The sequence below is a fragment of the Natator depressus genome, chromosome 6, assembly GCF_965152275.1.
Source record: "Natator depressus isolate rNatDep1 chromosome 6, rNatDep2.hap1, whole genome shotgun sequence".
Taxonomy (NCBI): domain Eukaryota; kingdom Metazoa; phylum Chordata; order Testudines; family Cheloniidae; genus Natator; species Natator depressus.
Genome location: NC_134239.1, coordinates 101015974 through 101036240, shown reverse-complemented (window position 1 = coordinate 101036240; position 20267 = coordinate 101015974). Strand labels below are relative to the sequence as shown.

General features: G+C 41.0%; 1 protein-coding gene across 2 annotated transcripts in view; it reads left to right on the top strand.

The window, feature by feature from the left end:
* The window catches only part of CCDC88C (coiled-coil domain containing 88C), a 124646-nt gene that overhangs the window by 82604 nt on the left and 21775 nt on the right, over positions 1 to 20267 (top strand). For both annotated transcript variants that reach the window (XM_074956122.1, XM_074956123.1), the window contains exons 13-20: positions 2574 to 2755; positions 5368 to 5505; positions 7110 to 8180; positions 11004 to 11128; positions 12420 to 12561; positions 14076 to 14264; positions 14902 to 15063; positions 16178 to 16455. In XM_074956122.1, coding sequence (XP_074812223.1) covers positions 2574 to 2755; positions 5368 to 5505; positions 7110 to 8180; positions 11004 to 11128; positions 12420 to 12561; positions 14076 to 14264; positions 14902 to 15063; positions 16178 to 16455 — 2287 coding nt within the window. The remainder of the gene's footprint in view (positions 1 to 2573; positions 2756 to 5367; positions 5506 to 7109; positions 8181 to 11003; positions 11129 to 12419; positions 12562 to 14075; positions 14265 to 14901; positions 15064 to 16177; positions 16456 to 20267) is intronic.

Sequence of the window (20267 nt, the reverse complement as noted above, 5' to 3'; positions counted from 1 at the left end):
AAGCCTATGCTATGAGGTAACTATTTTTAATAGAAGGTGAAAAATGAGTGGGAGCAAGGGGAAATAACTGGCTGGATATTTTGTAAGTTGGTGATTCATTTTCAGTAATTATATGCAAGACATAAAAAAAATCAGTGCTCTGTATCATAGGCTTGATAGTTGGTTTCTATTTATATAATTAATTCAGTTTATAATACTAGGATACAAAATCGTATTTTAAAGAATCCTGGGATATATAACAGGATGTTACTGGCAGAAGTTTTCAGTATCAGATCTTGACTGAACACTTACCTAATCCCTCAAAGACTCATGCACATGCTTAGCTTTACACACTGTGAGTAGGTTCACTGATGTCAGTGGGGCAAATCACATCATGTAAACTTTAGCATGTGCCCAAGTCTTGGTAAAATCAGGGTCTTGTAAAGTGACTATATGTAAAAATGGCACCACCACTTTGCTCCTCCGATTGGCTTGCTGTGTGTATTCTGAGCTGTCTACTAACAGTAGTGACTAATTAGCTCTTATTACTTTTTATTTTGTTAGCCCTGCAAAGCGAGCTCAGCAAAGTTCAGAGAGGGTGAACTGTATTCTGGTTCTTCTTGTGCAGCAAAAATACGGTTTCATCAACATTGAAACATTTTGGAAAAACAGTGCAATTTTTCAATGGCAAATTTGAAATGAGGCAAAAATTTCGGCCTCGTTTCAAATTACAATTTTTGTTTCATTTCTGGTTTTTCCCCTCCTTTTTTTGCTTTTTCCTGTATTTCTTTTTTGCCACTGAATGCATTAGAATGAATGATGCTTAGGTTCTTCCCCATTTTTCATGTTTGTTTTTTGTTTGTCAATTCTGTAACCTTTCAGAACTTCCTCAACTTTAGAAAAGTTATAAAGGGGGAATAATAATTAAGGATAAACTTCGTAACTCTTTCAGTCTGTAACTCTTCAAAAGTTGTAGCTTTTCAAAACTTCTCTAGAGTAGCAAAAGAAAAGTGGAGGGGAATCAATGACATCATTTATTTCATTGCACTCAGTGGCAAAAGGGGGACAAAAAGGGGGAGCGGGGGACAAAATTTTGAAAATCTGAATAAAAAATCATTAAAATTTTTGGAAAAAAAACAAAAAAGTTATTTCATTTTTTTGAACCCTGTGAAATGAAAACAACTTAAAAATTTCAAAATCGTTCACAAAAATGTTTTCCTACTTTTCAACCAGCTCCATTTATGAAGTTCCAGTTAGTTACACTTTATCCCACTGAGGACAGCTGAGGTTGTGCAGATGTAACTGAGAGCACAGTTTGGTCTGCAGAACTTTTATTTTAGCTATGGTGATGCATGACCAGGAAAGAACCCAGCTTGACTGACTATTGGATTTCGGGTTGAGTTTGGAAGGATGGCACGTAGAAAAACCATTTTTTTTTTACTTCTAAATTGAGCAGAGTTGATACAGAAATCATTGGGTAACAATAAGCATGGAAACCAACAAAGCCACTTTTAAAGTCTTTATTTCAGAATAGAATTGAAATTGAACCATGCTGATGGTATTAGTGTTAAACGTCGATGCAACCAAAACTCACCAGTGTATTGCTCATATAGATCATGGATGTTGTGAACCATTCAGCCTCCCAGGAGTTTCTGCCAGTTGTAAGTGCTGTTTAAGGGGCTGTAGCAGCACTGAATTTTGTCTTTCTTCCTGTAAGAATGAATATTTTCTAAGATGAGAACACAGAGTTAATGTCACTTTCATGTTAAACATGATTTTTATATAGAGAGTAGATTTGTTACATTTGAAAAAAGGAAGTAGATTTTTAGCTACTCGAGTGTTGAGTTACTAAAATCAAACATTGTGAAAAAGGTAAATGTGCAGTGGAGACGCTGGTATTGGGAAATGTCACATGAAATGTGATAAAACTTGTGAACTCTAAACACCTGGGGTGAAATCCTGGCTCTATTGAAGTCGGTGGCAAAACTCTCACTCATAGAGAATTCTCTGTGATTGTTGCTTAGTGCATGTGTATCCAGCCTTAAAATACACACACTGCTTCAGTGTGTGCCTGTTGAAGTAGCTGGGTAATCCAGAGCACTGGCACCCATTCACGTGAGCTATTTCTGTGGTTAATTGATATAAAAGTTTTAATTGGCTGCAGCTGCAACTTCATGGTATAAATGATTGAAAATGGCGTTTTCCCTAGTTTCAGAAGTTGATTTTTTAAGCATTTCTATCTCAGCAAAAGTGATGGATTCTAGTCCAGTGTGTCTCACCAAACATTTCTAGTTAACCATTCAACTTAGTAGCTAACCTGACTCTTAGATATGAGACTATGAAAATAAGCAGCTTTTGCAATATCGTGTCTTTGGACACTTTCCTGTTCATGAAGGGATGTAACTATTATCTATGGAAGTATGCTCCATTTTTTTATGTAGGTGTTTTTACTTAGGGACCACTCTGCCACCTTAGCTCAGCTGAAGTGCTAATAAGGATCTGGCCCTAATTATCTATGTTTTATGATCCTAGAAATGATAACATGTTTATGAATGTGTATAAACTCCTGCATTCTGATTCTTATGTTTCAACAGCTAGGAAGTCCTTTGTGTTTGAGCTGAACGAATGTGCATCGAGTCGCATTCTGAAGCTAGAAAAGGACAATCAGAGCCTGCAAAACACCATCCAAGAGCTCAGAGATCTCTCTCTGACCACAGAAGAGAGCAGCCTAAAGTTTGTGGAGCTGGAGAAGGAGAATCAACAACTTAGCAAGAAGGTAACTCTCACTAGGTTCATGCTGGCTTAGCTATTTGGGAGCTGATTCTGCTGTTTCTAACAGTGTGCTGGAATTAGACCCGTTACACTCTGCAGCTTACAGCATTCCTGAGTGATGCTTGATGGCAGTACTGCCAACTCTGGAGAGCTCATGCATATTCTGCATGAGGTTCTCAGCTAATTTTTCAGTGCTTGCCTAGATAACTTATAGTCTTCCTCTTCCTTGTATATGCACTCCACAGAGCTATTCTGCCACTGGCAGATTGTGCTCTTGTCCCACTGCCTGTTCCTGTGACAAGTATTTCCTCAGCTTGTTCTGTTACGGAGGAGAAAACAAATGGGCTACACTCACCCTTTGTGTAATTCCATTTAAATCAATGAAGTTACATGAGAGGCGAGTTCAGCCCGATATATTTTTAAAGAAATGTCCTCTACTGTTCACGGTCTTCGATTGACTTCTCCGCCTTGTCTCCTTTTCTGGCTATCACAACGTTCTGCTGCATCTCCCTTTCCCACAAAGCCACGGGTCCTTTTCATTCCTGGTAATGAATGTGCTGCTAGTCGCATTTTTTGCTACACTCCCTTGTCGACTGTTAATACTTTTAGCTCATGTGCCAGCCCAGCTCTGCCTTTGGAAAGGAGCGTTCAGTTCTGCCACAGCCACCTGCTTGGGTTTTGTCTGGCTGCAGCACGCATTCTGATCTCCAGCTAACAGACCGCAGTGCCAGTGGGGAAACGGGATGCTTGTTAGTTTGATGCATTTGAAGAATTCCCATGTAAGGGACTTAGTTCTCCTCACCCCTCTACACACACTAAACGTGATATGGGGCCTACTCCTGCCTTTTTCTTTGCTGCTGTAACCAATGTCTTTTGTGGTATTGATAAAAGCTTATACAACACTTCAGCCCTGAAACATAATGGCTCCCCTCTTTGCTCAGCTTACCGTTAAAGATGTGCTGGATCATTAGGATGCCCTAAATGAGAGAGCCCATTTGCTGTGTTGTAGATAGTAGTCTAGACGTAGATTGGCTGATTACAATTAGCACGGTACCTGCCTCTATGCCAGTGAACGGAGGTTGACATCCCTTTACTACAGGGAGCACTTTGAGGGATGCTTTTGCCAAGGTGAGAGAACAAAATCCACTTCTCAGAGTCCCTATCTGGGCAAGAGAGAGTCTGTAAAAATTCATCTCTCCCTACTCCCACTCCACTCCCACATGGCCCCTTTGTGACAGTCATTCAAGCTAGGTTCTCTAATTAAAACACTCAGAACTTGCGATCTAAGGGTATAAAGTGCCCAACAAATGTCTCTGGTGCCCAGCAACTTAAGTCATTTGAACAGCTGCAGTTGACTTGGACTTACCACATACATATTTCTTTGATACCTCAAGTTGTGGCACTATATCAGTACAGCTCTTATGGGCCCAGCATTAGTCTGATTTGCTCCTGTTTTGGCAGTGGGAGAGCGTTACCAAGCTTGGGTTACCTAAAGGTTTGATCCCCTCCTTTAAATGAGTAGGATTACCCAGTAATAGAGAGTGCCAGTGCAGGGGCGGGGCAGAATGTGTGGGCATGAAACAGAGGAGCAAAAATGCCAGTGGGTTTAAAGTGTTGTGATCAAGAACAGCTGAGAGTCACGAAACAGAAAATTCTTTGCTAATGATGCATCACTTTGGAACAGGGACGTAGACTGTAATGGGAGCTAACCTAGTCTACGAGTGTTGATTGAATATCACAATCTGATCATGTTGCTGGTGACTCTGTCACGTATTCAAGGAGATTTGAGAAGAAGTTACTGCACAGTCATTTGGCTGCTCAGCTACTGTGTCAGTGGTACATGGTCTGTTGATACTAAGAGATATAAGACTTGTAAAGTATCTTACATTGGGTTTATCAGGTGTTTATTTTAACAAAATGTGTCTTCTTCACACATGCTGTATGGAGACTTATGACGCTGAGATTCCTGATGCCGACAAAACTGCATGTCCAAGAATGAACAATGGATTTTTGTAGAGTGGGAAGGTTTTGGGTTTTTTTTAATGCAGCAGCAAAGCAAATATTAATGGTGGGGGGACTCAGAACTTCTACACAAGGGGCCTGGATGTCAGATATCGGGAATGTGGAAAAGGGGTGATGATAGAGAAGGTTTTAATGGAGGAAGAGGTAATTTAAAAAACAACAGTAAACCAAACCATAGTTCCCTCAGACTTGCTGGATAGCTAGCAGCCACATTTTTAGAAGTTTCTCTAATTTCATGTGCCTCCATTTTGGGTGTCCAACTTGAGGTACCAGGTGTGAAATCCTGGCCTCATTGAAATCAATGAGAGTTTTACCATTGACTTAAATAGGGCTAGGATTTCACCCCTAGTCTCTGACTGACTTTCAGATTTCTGAAAATTCTGACCTAAATTTGTATAGTTGGTTAAACAGTGGTTGGCAACTTTCAGAAGGGAAGGGTTAGTTTCCTCAGTCTTGTTGGTTTGACATAACCCTTCCGGAACGGATTGCATCTTGGCCATCTATTTAATCTCTACTTTTCAAAATGCTCTGAAATAAAAATAGTCATGGTTCAGTTTGTTGTCTGATGTATTTTGTGGTGCTTTTTCCATGCAGATTGAGAAGTTGCAAAATCAGATTGAAAAGGAGAAACAAAGCAGCCAAGACTTGGAGACCTTAAGCGAGGAGCTGATAAAAGAGAAAGAACAGCTACAGGGTGTCATGGAGACTGTAAAAGCTGACAAAGACAGACAGGTGCTGACTTCATAAGTGTGATCCAAAAGCTTATGCTTAGTAGTGGTCATTTTACCATGGCCATTTAGAGGGTCTCAATGGCTCAGGGGCTTGGTAATAGACCGCAGAAAGTATTGCATGCAGAACACTCATTCAAATACAAGTCAAGGTGTCTTTGAGCAAAAATAACTACATGTGATTAACTGCACTGCTCATCCCATTGCTCTTTGGGAACCTTCAGGTTGTTTGTAACATTGGTTCTTCCCTGCCCTTCAAAAAGCCTTGACTAGACAGATTAGGATGTACAACTCAAATCCCATATTGCTGAAGAAGATTGGATTGATACCAGCTGTGTGTCATGGTAGTTTCCTTAGACTTACCTGATCTAAGTAAAAAAATGCTGAGAAAGCTACTACACCCATAAGATTGACATTTTAAATACCCTGCAGCCTTTACCGCTGTGATGCAATTCAAAGTACAATACCACTATTTTACAAGCTTACAAAGTGTCATTCATACTTAGTAATTTAAGAATGGGAATAGATGTAGTCCATGGAGGATGGTGTGCTTGCTTTTAAAATATATGAAATTGATTTGTGTGACAAGGCTGGGGTGAGGTTAAATAATAAAAATAAACCTTGCATTTATACAGTGCCTTTCATCCTGAAGCATTCTTAAGTGCTTTACAGATTTATACTCCAGGAAAACTCCACCTCTGAAATACAGCTGTGGTGAAGCACAGCCGCTCTGTAAAAGCACACAGGAATTCTTCATGACATGATAGGAAGTGGACGCTTCACATTTAGGACAGGAAGTGAAGAAAACTACGGTAGGCAAAAACTAGAGTAGGGATGTCCTTTACTCGGGCCTAACTCCATTTGACTTCAGTAGGTGTTCTGCCTGAGTAAGAACTAGGTAAAAATCTGACTAAGGATTTGAGTATTTGGTCCAACATAATTACCTCAGCTGGAATTTGGCCAAGAAATCGTAATGAACTCTCTTCCCTTACAAAGAATATTTTTTAATGAACTTTTTAACAACTACTAGTGTTCAGCACATTAATTTTACATCTTATAAGAAAGAGGGCACTTGTGCTTTCAGTTTTCACAGTGATGAGTGGAGAATATGAACCTAGAAAGAGAGGGAACAGTGCCCCTGCACACTGTGCTAGAGCATTGGTTCAATCTGACTCAGAGACAGGAGTGGCTCCTCATAAATCATCAAGTCCAAGCTCTTCCACGGAGATCTCCCATCCATGTACTGACTCTGCCTAGACCTGCTTAGTTGAAGATTTGAAAGGAATAAAGCACAATGTTTAACTCACTAGTACCTTGAGATACCTCGTATATGGTATTAAAAGGGCTAGATAAAACCAAATTTTCCTCAAAATGTCTCTTCCTTAGTTTGGGTTGGTGGGGAGGGTTTGAGTCAGGGATGACAATGGCTAATGGCTGAAGAATTTGTGTTGTGTTAAATGGGCATTGTTTTGTTAATACAGTTCTGACTGCCTCGAGGGTAAATTGCCAGATTCTACATTGCTATAAAAAAACATACTCACTAGGAACACCTCAGGTGCCATCTACTCTATTGTAGATAACTCTCTCCTTATTTTATTTTTAATGTAGATAAAGGACCTCAAACAAGAGAATGACCACCTCAACCAAGTGGTTTTGTCCCTGAGACAGAGGGCTCAAGTTAGTAGTGAGGCCAGAGTAAAAGACATTGAAAAAGAGAACAAGATGCTCCATGAAACAGTTACAGAGACTAGTAGCAAACTCAGCAAGCTGGAGTTTGAGAAGAAACAATTGCATAAAGATTTTGAACAGGTTAAAGAAAAGGTAGAACGAGTGGAGGAAATGGAGAAAGAGCTCCATCGGCTAGAGAGGGAAACTGAACAGCTCACAAAGAAGGCAGCAGCCATGAAAATTGTAACAGAGAAGGTTGAGGTTCTAGAGCAGGAAAATGGGGATCTAGAAGTGGAGAACAGGAAGCTGAGAAAGTCCCTGGATACCTTACAGAACATTTCCATCCGGCTAGAGGACCTGCAGAGGGACAACAAGCAACTGGATGAAGAGAACCTGGAGCTCAGGAGGATGGTAGAGACCATGAGATTCACCAGCACAAAAATGGCACAGATAGAGGCAGAAAATAAAGAGCTGGAGCGGGAGAAAGAGGAGCTAAGGAAAAATGTGGAGATGTTAAAAACACTGGGAAAGAAGTCAGAAAGGCTGGAGCTGAGCTATCAGAGTGTGAACTCTGAGAATCAGAGGCTTCAGCAGATCTTAGAGAACAGCAGCAAAAAAACCCAAGAGCTAGAGAAAGAGCTACAGGGAAAGGAAAGTGAAAATCAGGCCCTCCAGAGAAAACTTGAAGAGCTGAAGATTTCCAGCAAATGGCAGGAGAGGTTAGAAAAGGAGAACAAAGTGCTGGAGCAAGAAGTATCCCAACTGGAGAAAGACAAAAAGTTGCTGGAGAAGGAAACAAAAAGGCTTTGGCAGCAGGTGGAGCTGAAAGATGCTATTTTGGATGATAACACAGTAAAGCTGGCGGCTGTGGAGAAGGAAAACAGAACACTTGAAAAAGAGATGGCTCGATTCAGAGACTCATCTAATAAGATGAAAGAATTTGAAAAAGACAATAAAGACCTTATAAAGCAAGTTACCATTGATAAAAGAACACTAGCTACATTGAGAGAGGTAATCAAAATAATAATATTGCCTTAATCATATGCATTTTATTTATTTAATTTATGCTATGTAGTGTAGACAGTGGTCCATTCCATGCCAGTTTGATCCAGACCATGAATTAAGGAGACCGAGAGACCCTGAGTTGTGACTCTAGGCATCACAGGTTGTGCTGCCCGAGGAAGTAGAATTCTAGAACTTCAGTTTGTCTTGTGTCCATAACTCTATAATCAGGCTTAGCTTTGCATTCACTACGGAGGAGTCCTGACCCTTTTCTGCTGTGGCACAAGGCAACACTACTTACTGTGCCTCATGTATTGTACAGTAGTGGTTCCTTAAAAGCATACCTGTTGCACAAGGTTAATAAGGACTTGTTCCTGCAGTCGTATCCATATGGCTGGAGCCTTTAGCCCAGGAAGAGCCCTGTTAAAACCAGTGGGGTTTGCATGGACACATTCAGATGTGGTTGCAGGATTGGTGTCCAAGGAAGTATTTTTAGTATTCAAAGAATTTTCTGTAGAAAGTATAAGGACATGTAAGGGAATATTGTAGATATTGAGGTAACTTAGTTAAATGACCACGTTTTTAAGGGATGCCACAGCATAAGCACAGAGCATATACTTATTATGTTGAAAGTTGGTTTTATTTTAAAAGTCTTCAAGCCACCAGTGTCTAGTTTACAAATTAGGCTGAGGTTTTTCAGAATTACTTTAAACAAGATAAAGTGAAAACCTGAGTGCTATTATTATCTATACTTCTGCTTAGTCTTCTGTGGTCTAAAAAAATGATTTCATATGTACAAATTGGGCTAAATTTCTTTGGGGAGATAACATTTGATTTTTTGAATTTAAAAAAACCCCACATTTGTTAATTCATTCTAGCTGCTGTTCAACATCCACTTTCTTTAGTTTTAGAAAATGTTTCTTGGGGAAAAGGTTGTAATCAGTTGTCTGCCCCTCTCCTCCCAAGGATGGTTTAAGAAAGGATCTTGGTGAGGAAGTAGTCTTAGTGCTTGTCTACAATTACAGCACTTTAGCACTTAGTGAAGACACTACCTATGCCAGCAGGAGAGTTTCTCCCATAGGTATAGGCACTCTACCTCCCTGAGAGACAGTCGCTATGTCGAGAGGAGATGCCCTCCCATTGACATAGCACTGTTTGCAGTGGGAGTTAGGTCAGTATGTCACTTGGAGTGTGTATTTTCCGTACCCCTTAGCAACATAGTTATACTGACGCACGTTGGTAGTGGAGACCAAGCCTTAGCATAACGCCCTGAGGTAGATTTAAGTTAAAGAATTTTGCCCAGCATTTTGCCGTATCTTAAATCCTTACATCAACTGACAGTGTCCTCTGGTTTTTAAATTTAAATTTTAAAAATACATAGATATAAAAGAAAATTTATGGCAGTCATATTGTCAGTAGGAAGAACATGCATAAACAGTTAAAAGAATCTGCACCTTCAATGTCAAAATAGGTATTCGCACCCATAATCCATATCCTGTTGGAATATAATCATCTCAGAGGTCATCAGAACCATTTAAGTAGCTCTGGGTCCTGTGTGCAAGCTTAAATTTGACACGTGTTATTTATAATACCATTTTTCCAATAGCTTATTTGAATCACTGAAGTGTAAGTACTGGGCGAAATCCTGGCTCCATGGAAGTCAATGACAAAACTCCATTGACTTCAGTGAGACCAGGATTTCACCCATTGTTTATGGTGTGTGTGTGTATGTATATAATATGCCTAAATTTTCAAAAGCGTTCTGGGTGCTTAGGTAAATCAGGACTCTTTAAAGGTGTCTCCAGTTGGGCACCCAAAATCATTTGTTGCTTTTGGAAATGGAGTCTGACAATGAAACCAAGAAGGTTACCTTACATGTCAGTATTTCCTTTTACGTACTTAGGGCTCATCTACACAGGGAAATTCACTTGCATAATTATGTTGGTATAATTATGCCACTATATTTATACTAGTATAACTCCTTGGGTGTACACTTTTTTATTCTGGCGTAATTAATACTGCTTTCAAAGCAACATAACCTAAACCAGAAAAAGGCACTTGAATACCAGAGTAAGAGTGTCCGCACTGGGAGTTATACTGCTATAATTATGCTGGTAAATTTCCACGTGTAGACAAGCCCTAGGTTTAGGAAATGCCTTCAGTACTGTAAACGCAGAGGTTAGTAAACTGAAAATCTTATTTAATTATCACAGGAAATTGGCAATTTGAAGTCCCACCACTGTATATGTGTTTGTGTTTCATTAGTTAATTTTTGTGCTATTCAGAAGATTACAAAAAAAATACTTTTACATGTAATTCTAAAACGTTTTTTTTTCTTCTTCTTCTTCTTCTTCTTCTTTTGGTTGGACTCAGAAGACTGTGAGCTCCCTCTGCTGGCCCAATATCAATTCACTAACAAACCTGTCTCAGTGCTACAATATGCTAGCAACAGTGATGCTAATGGAAGCATAAAGAATTAAATACAAATTAGCAAAGGCAAAAATCTGAAGGAAAAATCCTTCTATTTTATTTGAGAAATCTCAAATAGAGAATGAAAATAGGTTGCTATTTAAAAACAAAGCATCTGATTCTCCAGTGATGTACAGTGCAGGTGCTCTTAATTTACACAGGTCTGAGAGAAGAAACAGGCCCCAAAAGACAATGAGTGAGATCCTGACCCCGTTGAAATCAATGGGAAAACTCCCTTTGATTTTAATGGGGCCAGGGTTTCACCCAATGCCCTTATCATACGTCAGGGTTTTTAAAATCACTGGCACTGTGTAATTATCACTGTCTTCTGTATGATGGTTAATGATGTTTGTGTTGTTACAGGATTTGGTCCTTGAAAAGTTAAAGAGACAACAGTTGTCTAGTGAGATGGACAAACTGAGCCAAGAGCTGGAGAAGATTGGATTGAACAAAGAGCTGCTGCTACAGGATGACAATGGCAATGACAAGTGAGGAAACTGAGCTCCTTTAACAGTGTAACTCCAGAACTAACCACAGCCATTTGCTTTTTCATTTTCACATTTTGTGCCCCTCCCACTTCCACCCACTCCCATTGAAATCACGGTTTCATGTCCTAGCCAAGAGAAATTACATGAAACTATTTGTCTTAGATTTTGTTTTCTAACAATAGCAAAGCCACTGTAACAAGTCTTAATGGAAGGCAACCACAGATGGGTGTTCTGTATCTACTTTAAGGAGAATAAATTCCAGTTCAGTGTATTGTACTGGTCACATTAACTTTGTAAAATCATTACATAGCATTATACTGCAGTACATTTGGATTACAGCTGTTTTGTGTCCCCCTATAAATTTAGTAGGTGGAGAGTAGGATTCTGACCTCTTTTACAGTGAGTTATACCCAGGAGTAACACCAATGACGTCAAAGGAGTTTTTACCCGTGTAGAAATTAGTGTGAGTTCAGAATCAAGGCTTGCATGTACATATCCAGTAACCTGATTTCTATTCACTTATCTTCATGAAACCTACTTCTGGAAACCCTTCTGGTGATTAGTGTCCTAAGTTCTGCCTTCACTTGAGAAGGGAGGTGACTTTTAGATTTAAGATGGGTAACCATTTTTGCCACCTGCTAACTATATTTATAGTTGAACTCTGCTGGCAAGGTAAAAGATGCTGTACTTGACCATTATCCTTTATATGGTGCATTCCATGCCTCTAACATTTAAGTGGTGATCCAGCTAGATGTGAAAATAAATGCAATGTGTAAGGTGTGACACAGGACATCCCTGATGGGCAAGTCCTATAGAATTTAACAAAAAAGATCTTCTTTCTATAGGCTTTTTGAACTGTCCTATAGAATGTAATGGAGAATTATATGCTTAATGCAGAATTCTGTAGGGTTGGGTTTCCCCCCAAGCTATAGAAATCCACAGCAGGGATATAATTTTCTATTAAATTCTACATTATGGTTAGGAAAAAAATTAGAAAGGCTATTCTATATTGAATTCTGTAGTTCTTGTTCTTCTATAGAACTGAATTGGTTTTATCCATATTAAAATCTGTTGGACTTCCCCATAAGCAATTTTTTCCCTCCTCAGTAATCTTTCAATTTACTTTTGCCCAAATGCAAAAATATAGAGTAGTGATGGAAACCAGGTGTATATGAGGAAGCAAATACATGTAATTATGAGATTTGTGATGTGGGAGAGAAATGTCTGCAAGCCAGATGGTTGCATGTTTTCCAGTGACAAATGTTGGAATGCTGTTCTCATTATCTTTCAGCAAATATAAGATTCTGGAAAGCAAAACTGACTCTGCATTAAAGACAACACTAGCCATTAAAGAAGAAAAGATTGTATTGTTAGAGGCTCAAGTGGAAGAGTCTCTTAACTTGAATCAGCAGTTGCAGAATGAGCTAAATACGGTAAGAGGAAACTCCATTTTAAGGTGTAAGGTTTAGCTATTCTATAGGTTGGCATGGCAGACGTGCATTTTTACTCAAGAGGAACAGGTAGCAAAAAACCCCTATTTGACTTAAATGCCTTCTTCTATCATATCCTAGACCAGGGGTGGGCAAATATTTTGGCTTGAGGGCCACATTGGGGTTCCAAAACTATATGGAGGGCTGGGTGGGGAAGGCTGTGCCTCCCCAAACAGCCTGGCCCCCGACCCCTATCCGCCCCCTCCCAATTCCCGCCCCTGACTGCCCCCCTCAGAACCCCCAAACCATCTAACCCCCCCCCCGCTCCTTGTCCTCTGACCGCCCCCTCCCAGGATCCTCCACCTCTAATGGACCCCCGGGGACCCCACTCCCTATCCAACCCCCCCTGCTCCCTGTCCCCTGACTGCCCCGACCCCTATCCACACCCCCGCCCCTGACAGGCCCCCCAGAACTCCCAAGCCTGTCCAACCCCCCTGTTCCCCAACCCCTAACCCCCCCCCCCGAACCTCCGCCCCATCCAACTGCTCCCTGTCCCTTGACTGCCCCCGGGACCTCCTGCCCCTTATCCAACCCCCCCACTGCCCTCCCCCTTACCATGCTGCTCAGAGCAGCATGTCTGGCAGCTGCGCTGCCCGGCTGGAGCCAGCCACGCCGCTGCGCTGCCCGGCAGGAGCTCGCAGCCCCGCCGTCCAGAGCGCTGGCAGCACGGCAAGCTGAGGCTGCGGGAGTGGGGGGACAGCAGGGGAGGGGCCGGGGGCTAGCTTCCCCAGCCGGGAGCTCAAGGGCCGGGCAGGACTGTCCCGCAGGCTGGATGTGGCCCGCCGGCCATAGTTTGCCCACCTCTGTCCTAATCAATAATAATAATTAATAATAATACCGGCATTATTGTTTTTTTGAAGTCCAGGATGAGATTTTCAAGAGGGCTCAGCTTCGGCTTAGTCCTGTTTCCTTTAGAAGTCATGGAGTTTGACCACCATCTGCTGTCTCTTGTCTTATGCCTAGATTGTAAGCTCTTTGGGGCCGGCACCATCTTTTTGTTCTGTGTTTGTTCAGCATGTAGCTCAATGGGTTCCTTGTCATGACTAGGGTTCTTAGGTGCTACAGTAATACAAGTAAAAAATAATAATCTTCAATGAGAGCAGAGTTATGCCAATGTTGAATTCTTTTTAAAATCCCCACCCCAGGTATAACCTTTATATTATTTTTATTTATTAGGAGGCAGGGAGTTCAAGTGGAGAGAGCACCTGGCTGGGAGTGAGGGATGTGCATTCTTTTCCAGATCTATAATTTCACCTCTCTGTCTCACTTTCCCTATCCATAAAATGTGAATAATGATACTCTACCCCCGCCCCATCTTTTATAAAGTATTTTGAAATCATGAGAAAAAATTCTGCATAAGGCCTAATTATTATTGTTAATGTTTTATTTATTTGAATGTGCTGCAATTACTTTCCAAAAAGCCAGTTTTACAAGCATATTTCTTGTCTACTTCACAGATAAAGAAGGACTTTGAAGTTCTTAAGCAAAGCCAAGAAGATGGGCAATGTGTGCAGAACTCATTAAAATCTCCTGCAGAAAAACTCGTTTCCACCCACCAGATGAAAGAGAAATGGGAGACGGGACACAGAGAAACAACAATGGAGCTGTTGAAAGTGAAAGACAGGGCTATAGAGCTGGAAAGGAATGTAAGTCTTCTCCTTCAGGATGCGGGTATAAGGCATTTGGGGATGTTTATGTCATTTTTTAAAGTAGGAAGCAACCCCGAGTTCTTTGTCTCCAGGGAGGATCAATGGTCCAATGGTCAGAGTGCTAGCCTGGGACTGGGGTTTGATTCCCTGCTCCACCACAGGCTTCCTGGGGGACCTTTGGCAAGTCCATGCCTCAGTTCCCCATCTGTGAAATGGGGCTGATAGCCTCACAGGGTGTTATGAGGATAAATACTTTAAAGATTGTCAGGAGTTCCGATACTATGGTAATGGATCATACAAGTACTACAGTTTGGAATAATTTTGTCATTGCAGGGGAAATTCACTCACGTGCAGAGAACCAACACCAGGCCTATGCACCACTTAAGCCCTCACCTTAGGGTCTATGTGGGACTTGCATGACACATAGGTCTTGTGCTGGCCTCTGTCCAGGGGTGAATCTTGCACCATAACATCTATCCTAACTTTGATTTAATGCTGTGAAGTATTTGCTACTAAAACTTCAGAGCTTAAGGGGTATCAGAAGTTTGTTCTCACCTTTGATAGGGCTATAAATAATCAGAACAGCTGTTTAATTTTTTTCTCCCCCCACACTTCCATTCTATTTCTCTGTTAGAATGCAGCCCTCCATGCTGAGAAGCAGCTGCTTAAAGAACAGCTGAAGCACTTGGAAATGCAGAATGTCTCTTTCAACAATCAGATCCTGACACTACAGAAGCAAAGTGTCTTCCTTCAGGAGCACAACACTGCTCTGCAGACCCAAACAGCCAAACTCCAGGTCAGAAGAACCAAATGCCAATGTGTCAGGAAGCTTTGGATTTGATTTTGGTTGTGTAGAGAGGATGGAAGCTGAGAAGAAAGATTTCAGTGTTGACGATAATCAGTGTAGATGGTGCTGAAGCAGGGGAGTTCAGATTCAGATCTGAATTTCCTTCAAATTAAAAAGGTTTGGATCCAAAATTTCAGCCTTGGCTCATCACTATTAAGAAATTGCTATTTATAGTACTTGGGAAGAAGTAATTAGTTATCCAGATTTGCTATTCCAGCTAGCATATCATATATTCCTTCTTCATGTTAGTTCTTTTTTTCTTTTCATATTGTGTCCCAGAAAGAACTTTCCCGGGGAAGTGAGAATGAGGCGACATATCCAAATCAACGTATTTCAGTTTTCATTTGGTTTCTTGATGAAAAATCAGAATTTTCCATGAACAGCAGAAACTTTTGGAGAACGATTTCATTTAATTGAAAACCCAATTTTCTATCAAAGCAGTTTCAATGGAAACTTTTTTAAATAGCCCTACACTGCCCTCTACTTCAACTTTACTTTCTTCCATCTTTTCAACATGCACTTTACACGAGTTTAGATTCATTTAGTCCTTCTCATAACCACGTGGTCACCACAAAGCCAATGCACCACGTAAGTACCAAAAGTGATCTTAACTGAGAGATAGATTCATACTGGCCCCCTGCACAGTGGTGAATTTCACCCCCACTTGCCTTAGATGAAATTAACAAACTTGCATTCAGTTGTATACAAACATGGAGCAACTTCAGTTCTTGTACGCTCTTGTCAGAGTTATACATGGGACCCAAATGTTCTAGGTTACTTACCTTTCTCAATTCTAGTCTTAATATTGCTGTACCAGCTTTGGGATTCTCTTGCTACAGGACAAACATTGATCTCACGTATGCCATGACTTCATATCCTGTACATTACCAGTAATACTAAAAGGTTGCTCAAGTGTCCTTTCCAAATTTCTTCATGTTCCCAATAACTGTATAAGCACCTTGTGTATGTTTATCCACTTCTGAGTGTATACTGAATAGCATGTCTGTGGTGTGTACCAGCATTTGTATATAAATATAATTACTTTTTATTTGAGAAACTTTAGGTAGAAAATTCAACCCTGAGCTCCCAGAGCACTTCACTGATGGCCCAGAATGCTTTACTCCAAAACCAGCAGACAGCTAAGGAAAATGAGAATGAAAATCTACTGAAACAGAAAGAGCAGCTAAAAGCTGAATATGAGTCACTGCTGCAGGACCACGAACACTTTGCCTCACTGCATGAGCGACAGTCCACAGAATATGAAATGCTAATAAAGCAGCACAGCTGCCTGAAAACATTGCACAAAAATCTGGAACTGGAGCACAAAGCTCTTGGGGAAAGGTATGAATTTTTAAGATGCATTACAATGTGCTGAATAGTCACTACTAAGGGAATTATAGTTCAGCAGTACCCAAGGGAATTGCATGGCTAGTGTGTGCTAAGTACTCATGTTGCAGATTTCTATTTTTCTTTTTGTTCTCTGAGAGTAGACATAACTAGCATTTCATCAGAGTAATTCATTGCTTTTGGAGGCCTTCCTTCCCAATCTTACTTTCATCAAGGGGTTAAGATTGGCAACATAATCACCTGCAAAGGAGTAGGTATTTGAAATTATAACAGGGTGAATTTGGAAATTACAAAGCAGGTGCCTTTCAATGAAATGTAGGATCCTAAGTGTCTAAGCACTTGTGAAAATGGGACTTAGGATCCTTGATCATTTAGGCACTTGTGAAAATTTTGCCCTTAATGTCTTTAAAATGTAGACCCTTAAAAGATTTCCCTGGTCCTGTTTTGTGGTGGTAAAGTCACAGGGTAAAACCTCTAGATCAGCTAATTAACTAGCAAAGTGAGAATGATTTGTATCTTGAGAACTGTGAAACAATATGAATCACTGAGAATTGTATGGAGGAAAGATATGGATTATTGTGACAACAGAGGTTGTCCTAGAGCAGTGGTTTTCAACCTGTGGTCCGCAGACCCCTAGGGGTCCACAGACTAATACCTACGATTTCCAAAGGGATCCTCCATTTGAAATTTTTTAGGGGTCCACAAATGAAAATAGGTTGAAAACCACTGTCATAGAGGCTATGTCTGCCCTGCAGTTAAACACCTGTGGCTGACCCGTGTCAGGAGATCACAGCGCTCACGCTATGGGAGTGTTTAATTTCAGAGTAGACGTTCAAGCTCAAGCTGGAGCCTGGGCTCTGAGATCTCCCACCCAGCAGGATTCTAGAGCCCGCGCCCCATCTCTAGCCCGAACGTCTACACAGCAATGAAGCAGCCCAAGACCAGCGAGCCCGAGTCAGCTGGCCTGAGCCAGCCGCAGGTTTTTCTTTGCTGTGTAGACATACCCTAAGGGACCCTGCTGGGATAGATATAAATTATGTTTTTTATATATTTTGTTTTCCTTCTAACTTTTACCCTTCTATGCCATTTAGGTGCTTCAGTTTGCACAATGAAATTAGACTTATATGTTCCACTTTTAGTTGCTAGTCATTTTCACTTTCTGGTGATCATGTATTGGTCTAATGCTCAAGAATGTGTTTTTCCCACTCCCTGCTCTAAAGAAAAAAACCCAAAGAATTTTAATTTTAATGTTTTGATTATTTTCCCCAACATATCTTTATTCACATTTAATTTGTATATAAAAGCTGAACTTCAGGCTCAGATTAAGTTGACAGTGTCCTGGGGAGGTGGATTAATAGAAACTTTTCTGTCCTAAACTTGAAGGATCTGGCCATACAAGCAGGACTTGAGAGGGGAACAGAAATAAACGTGCTGTGATGAAAATATCCATTAGAGCTATATGACAGGACAGCTGCCTGACTGTCAGCTAAATGAGCTATAAGTGATTACACAGGCACCATCCCTGCTTGCTGTGTCTTTCACAGACTGATTAATGGTTCCCGCTGATGTAAGCCTTGCCTTCGATTATCACACTGCCGTTGCAAATGTAATTTGTTGATTTCCTTGTTTTCTTGACGAGTATCAATAATTAAACGGTTGCAGCCTGAGGAGTCAGTGGTTTGCTGAAAAATAGGTTGTTGTCACGGATAAGCGCTATGATCATCATTGCCTGTGCCGGTGATAACGTTTCAGACTCTCTTGCCCCAACTATTGCTGGGACGTAACTACTAGTGAAAAATGCTGGAGTGGAAACAGATGGTGACCTTTTGTGTACTCAGAACAGATTGATTTAGGCAGTTTTAAGAGTAGGATGCGCTTCTCCATAATCTCATCTCAGGTCAAGTTGGGAAAATATTAGTCAAGGTGATTTGTGTAAGGCCAGCCTGTAACTTTGTTTGGCTGTCAGAAAAAAATATGCATGTCACTTTTTTTTTTAATCTGTGTGCAACATGGGGCACAACTGGCTGAGAGCAGTCCGGGGAGGAAGTTAGCAAAATAGCAGGCAACGAAGTCAGCTGTTTTCGTCTGCTACTCAGGAGGTATTTAACTGATGACAGGAAATTTCTCACTTTCACCTTCAACTAGGATGTGCTACCCAAGAAATGCACCCAAAATTTGTAAGTGCTCCTGAGCGTGTCCAGCAGGCATGAAGTAACTGTCTACTCTGTAACGTGTCTGAACAAGGTTTCTTTGTTCCGGGCTGCCAGGCAATAGTTTTTTTTCTCAGATGTTGATGATCATGAATGTAGATCCTAGTCCCACTGCATAGGTTGTATCTAAGTACAGTGAAATAGTCTGCCAAAGCCTAGCCGTACACAGAAGATGTGGGTTTGACTTGGCAGGGAAAGGAGTAGTTGACATGTTACAGGGCGTCTATTCAAAACAACATTTTCTTTATGCTGTGTTTGGCTGGCTTGTGCTGAGAGGAACTGGATCCATCTTCTGCATTTTTGGAGTACTTTGGATACACTTATTACTAAGGAATCATAATAACTAACTAGCCACCACGGCTAGAGATTACACAGTTCTGTATGGCTTGCTGTGTAGAAACCTGTAATCCATCACAGATATTGAAATAACTCTTCCCACTGGAGAAAATAGGTCCTGCCAGGCAGAATTACATGTTGCAGGGACTTGCATTATTAACTTACCAAGGCTGGTTGGTAATGCTGCTTTGTGGGCTGCTTCTGCATATGTTTCTCATCATGGCTGTGCATTTTAAAAATGTTCTCAGTCACAAATACCCACCCATGGTATCGGTACAAACAGAGCAGCAGCAAGTGGAAGCCAAGTAATATTGTCAGAACAGGCGTGTAGAGGAATACGACCATTCACGTCCTTGATCATTATAGACTGAATGAGTACTGGGATGCACTTGGTCTGTGCCTATAGTGAAATCTTCCCACCATTGGACTGGCACTGGTGCTACACCAACGGTGGGGATACTAGTGAAGACTGGCCATTGACTGATTTACCTCTAGATTGTCTAACCCTGCTCAGAGTTGGACACCTGGTGTAAAGCTGCTGGTAGCAAATCTATACTAGTGCCAGTCAAGCTGCAGAAGTGATAAGAGAGTTTCTGTACGGCTCCGTACAGACAAGGCCTTGATGACCTCTGTCAGGATATTGACGTAGAGCTGGTTTGGTCAAACTCTGGGATTGACATGGGCTGTCTTTTGAAAATAATTCTTGAAGCCGGACATAAAAGTCTAAACTAGAGCCAAGATTCAAAGGCAAAGCATGAGGTATAAAGCAAGGGGTTTGTAAAAAAATAAAAATCCATAAATGTTTTCACAGAAGGGAAAATAATTATAGAATCATAGGGTTAGAAGAGACTGCAGTGGTCATCTAATCTGACCCTTAATACCTCAGGTTTATATGAGAAACTATCCCCCTCATTCAGGATCTTCCATTCATCATGTGGACGTTGAACGCTCAGTATTTAAAATGTCCTGCAGCTGAACGAGAGAAATAAACAAGGTTAATTCAACTCCATTACTGCCCCTGGTGATGAATAGTAAAGAGCAGCTTTTTGTCTGGTAGACAGGTACTCCTCTGTGAGGGAGCTCACTGGGCTGGAATTTGGAACAGGCTGTAATGTGACCCCTGGGGGAGAGGGATGGTAGCCTGAAAGAGAAATAACTTGGCAAGAGTCAATACATTTTGGTGATGCTCTCTTTTTTTTGTTTTGTTTTTACTGTTTACTGTGGCTGCAAAGTAACTATCCTTGGTCTGCTTTCATCTCT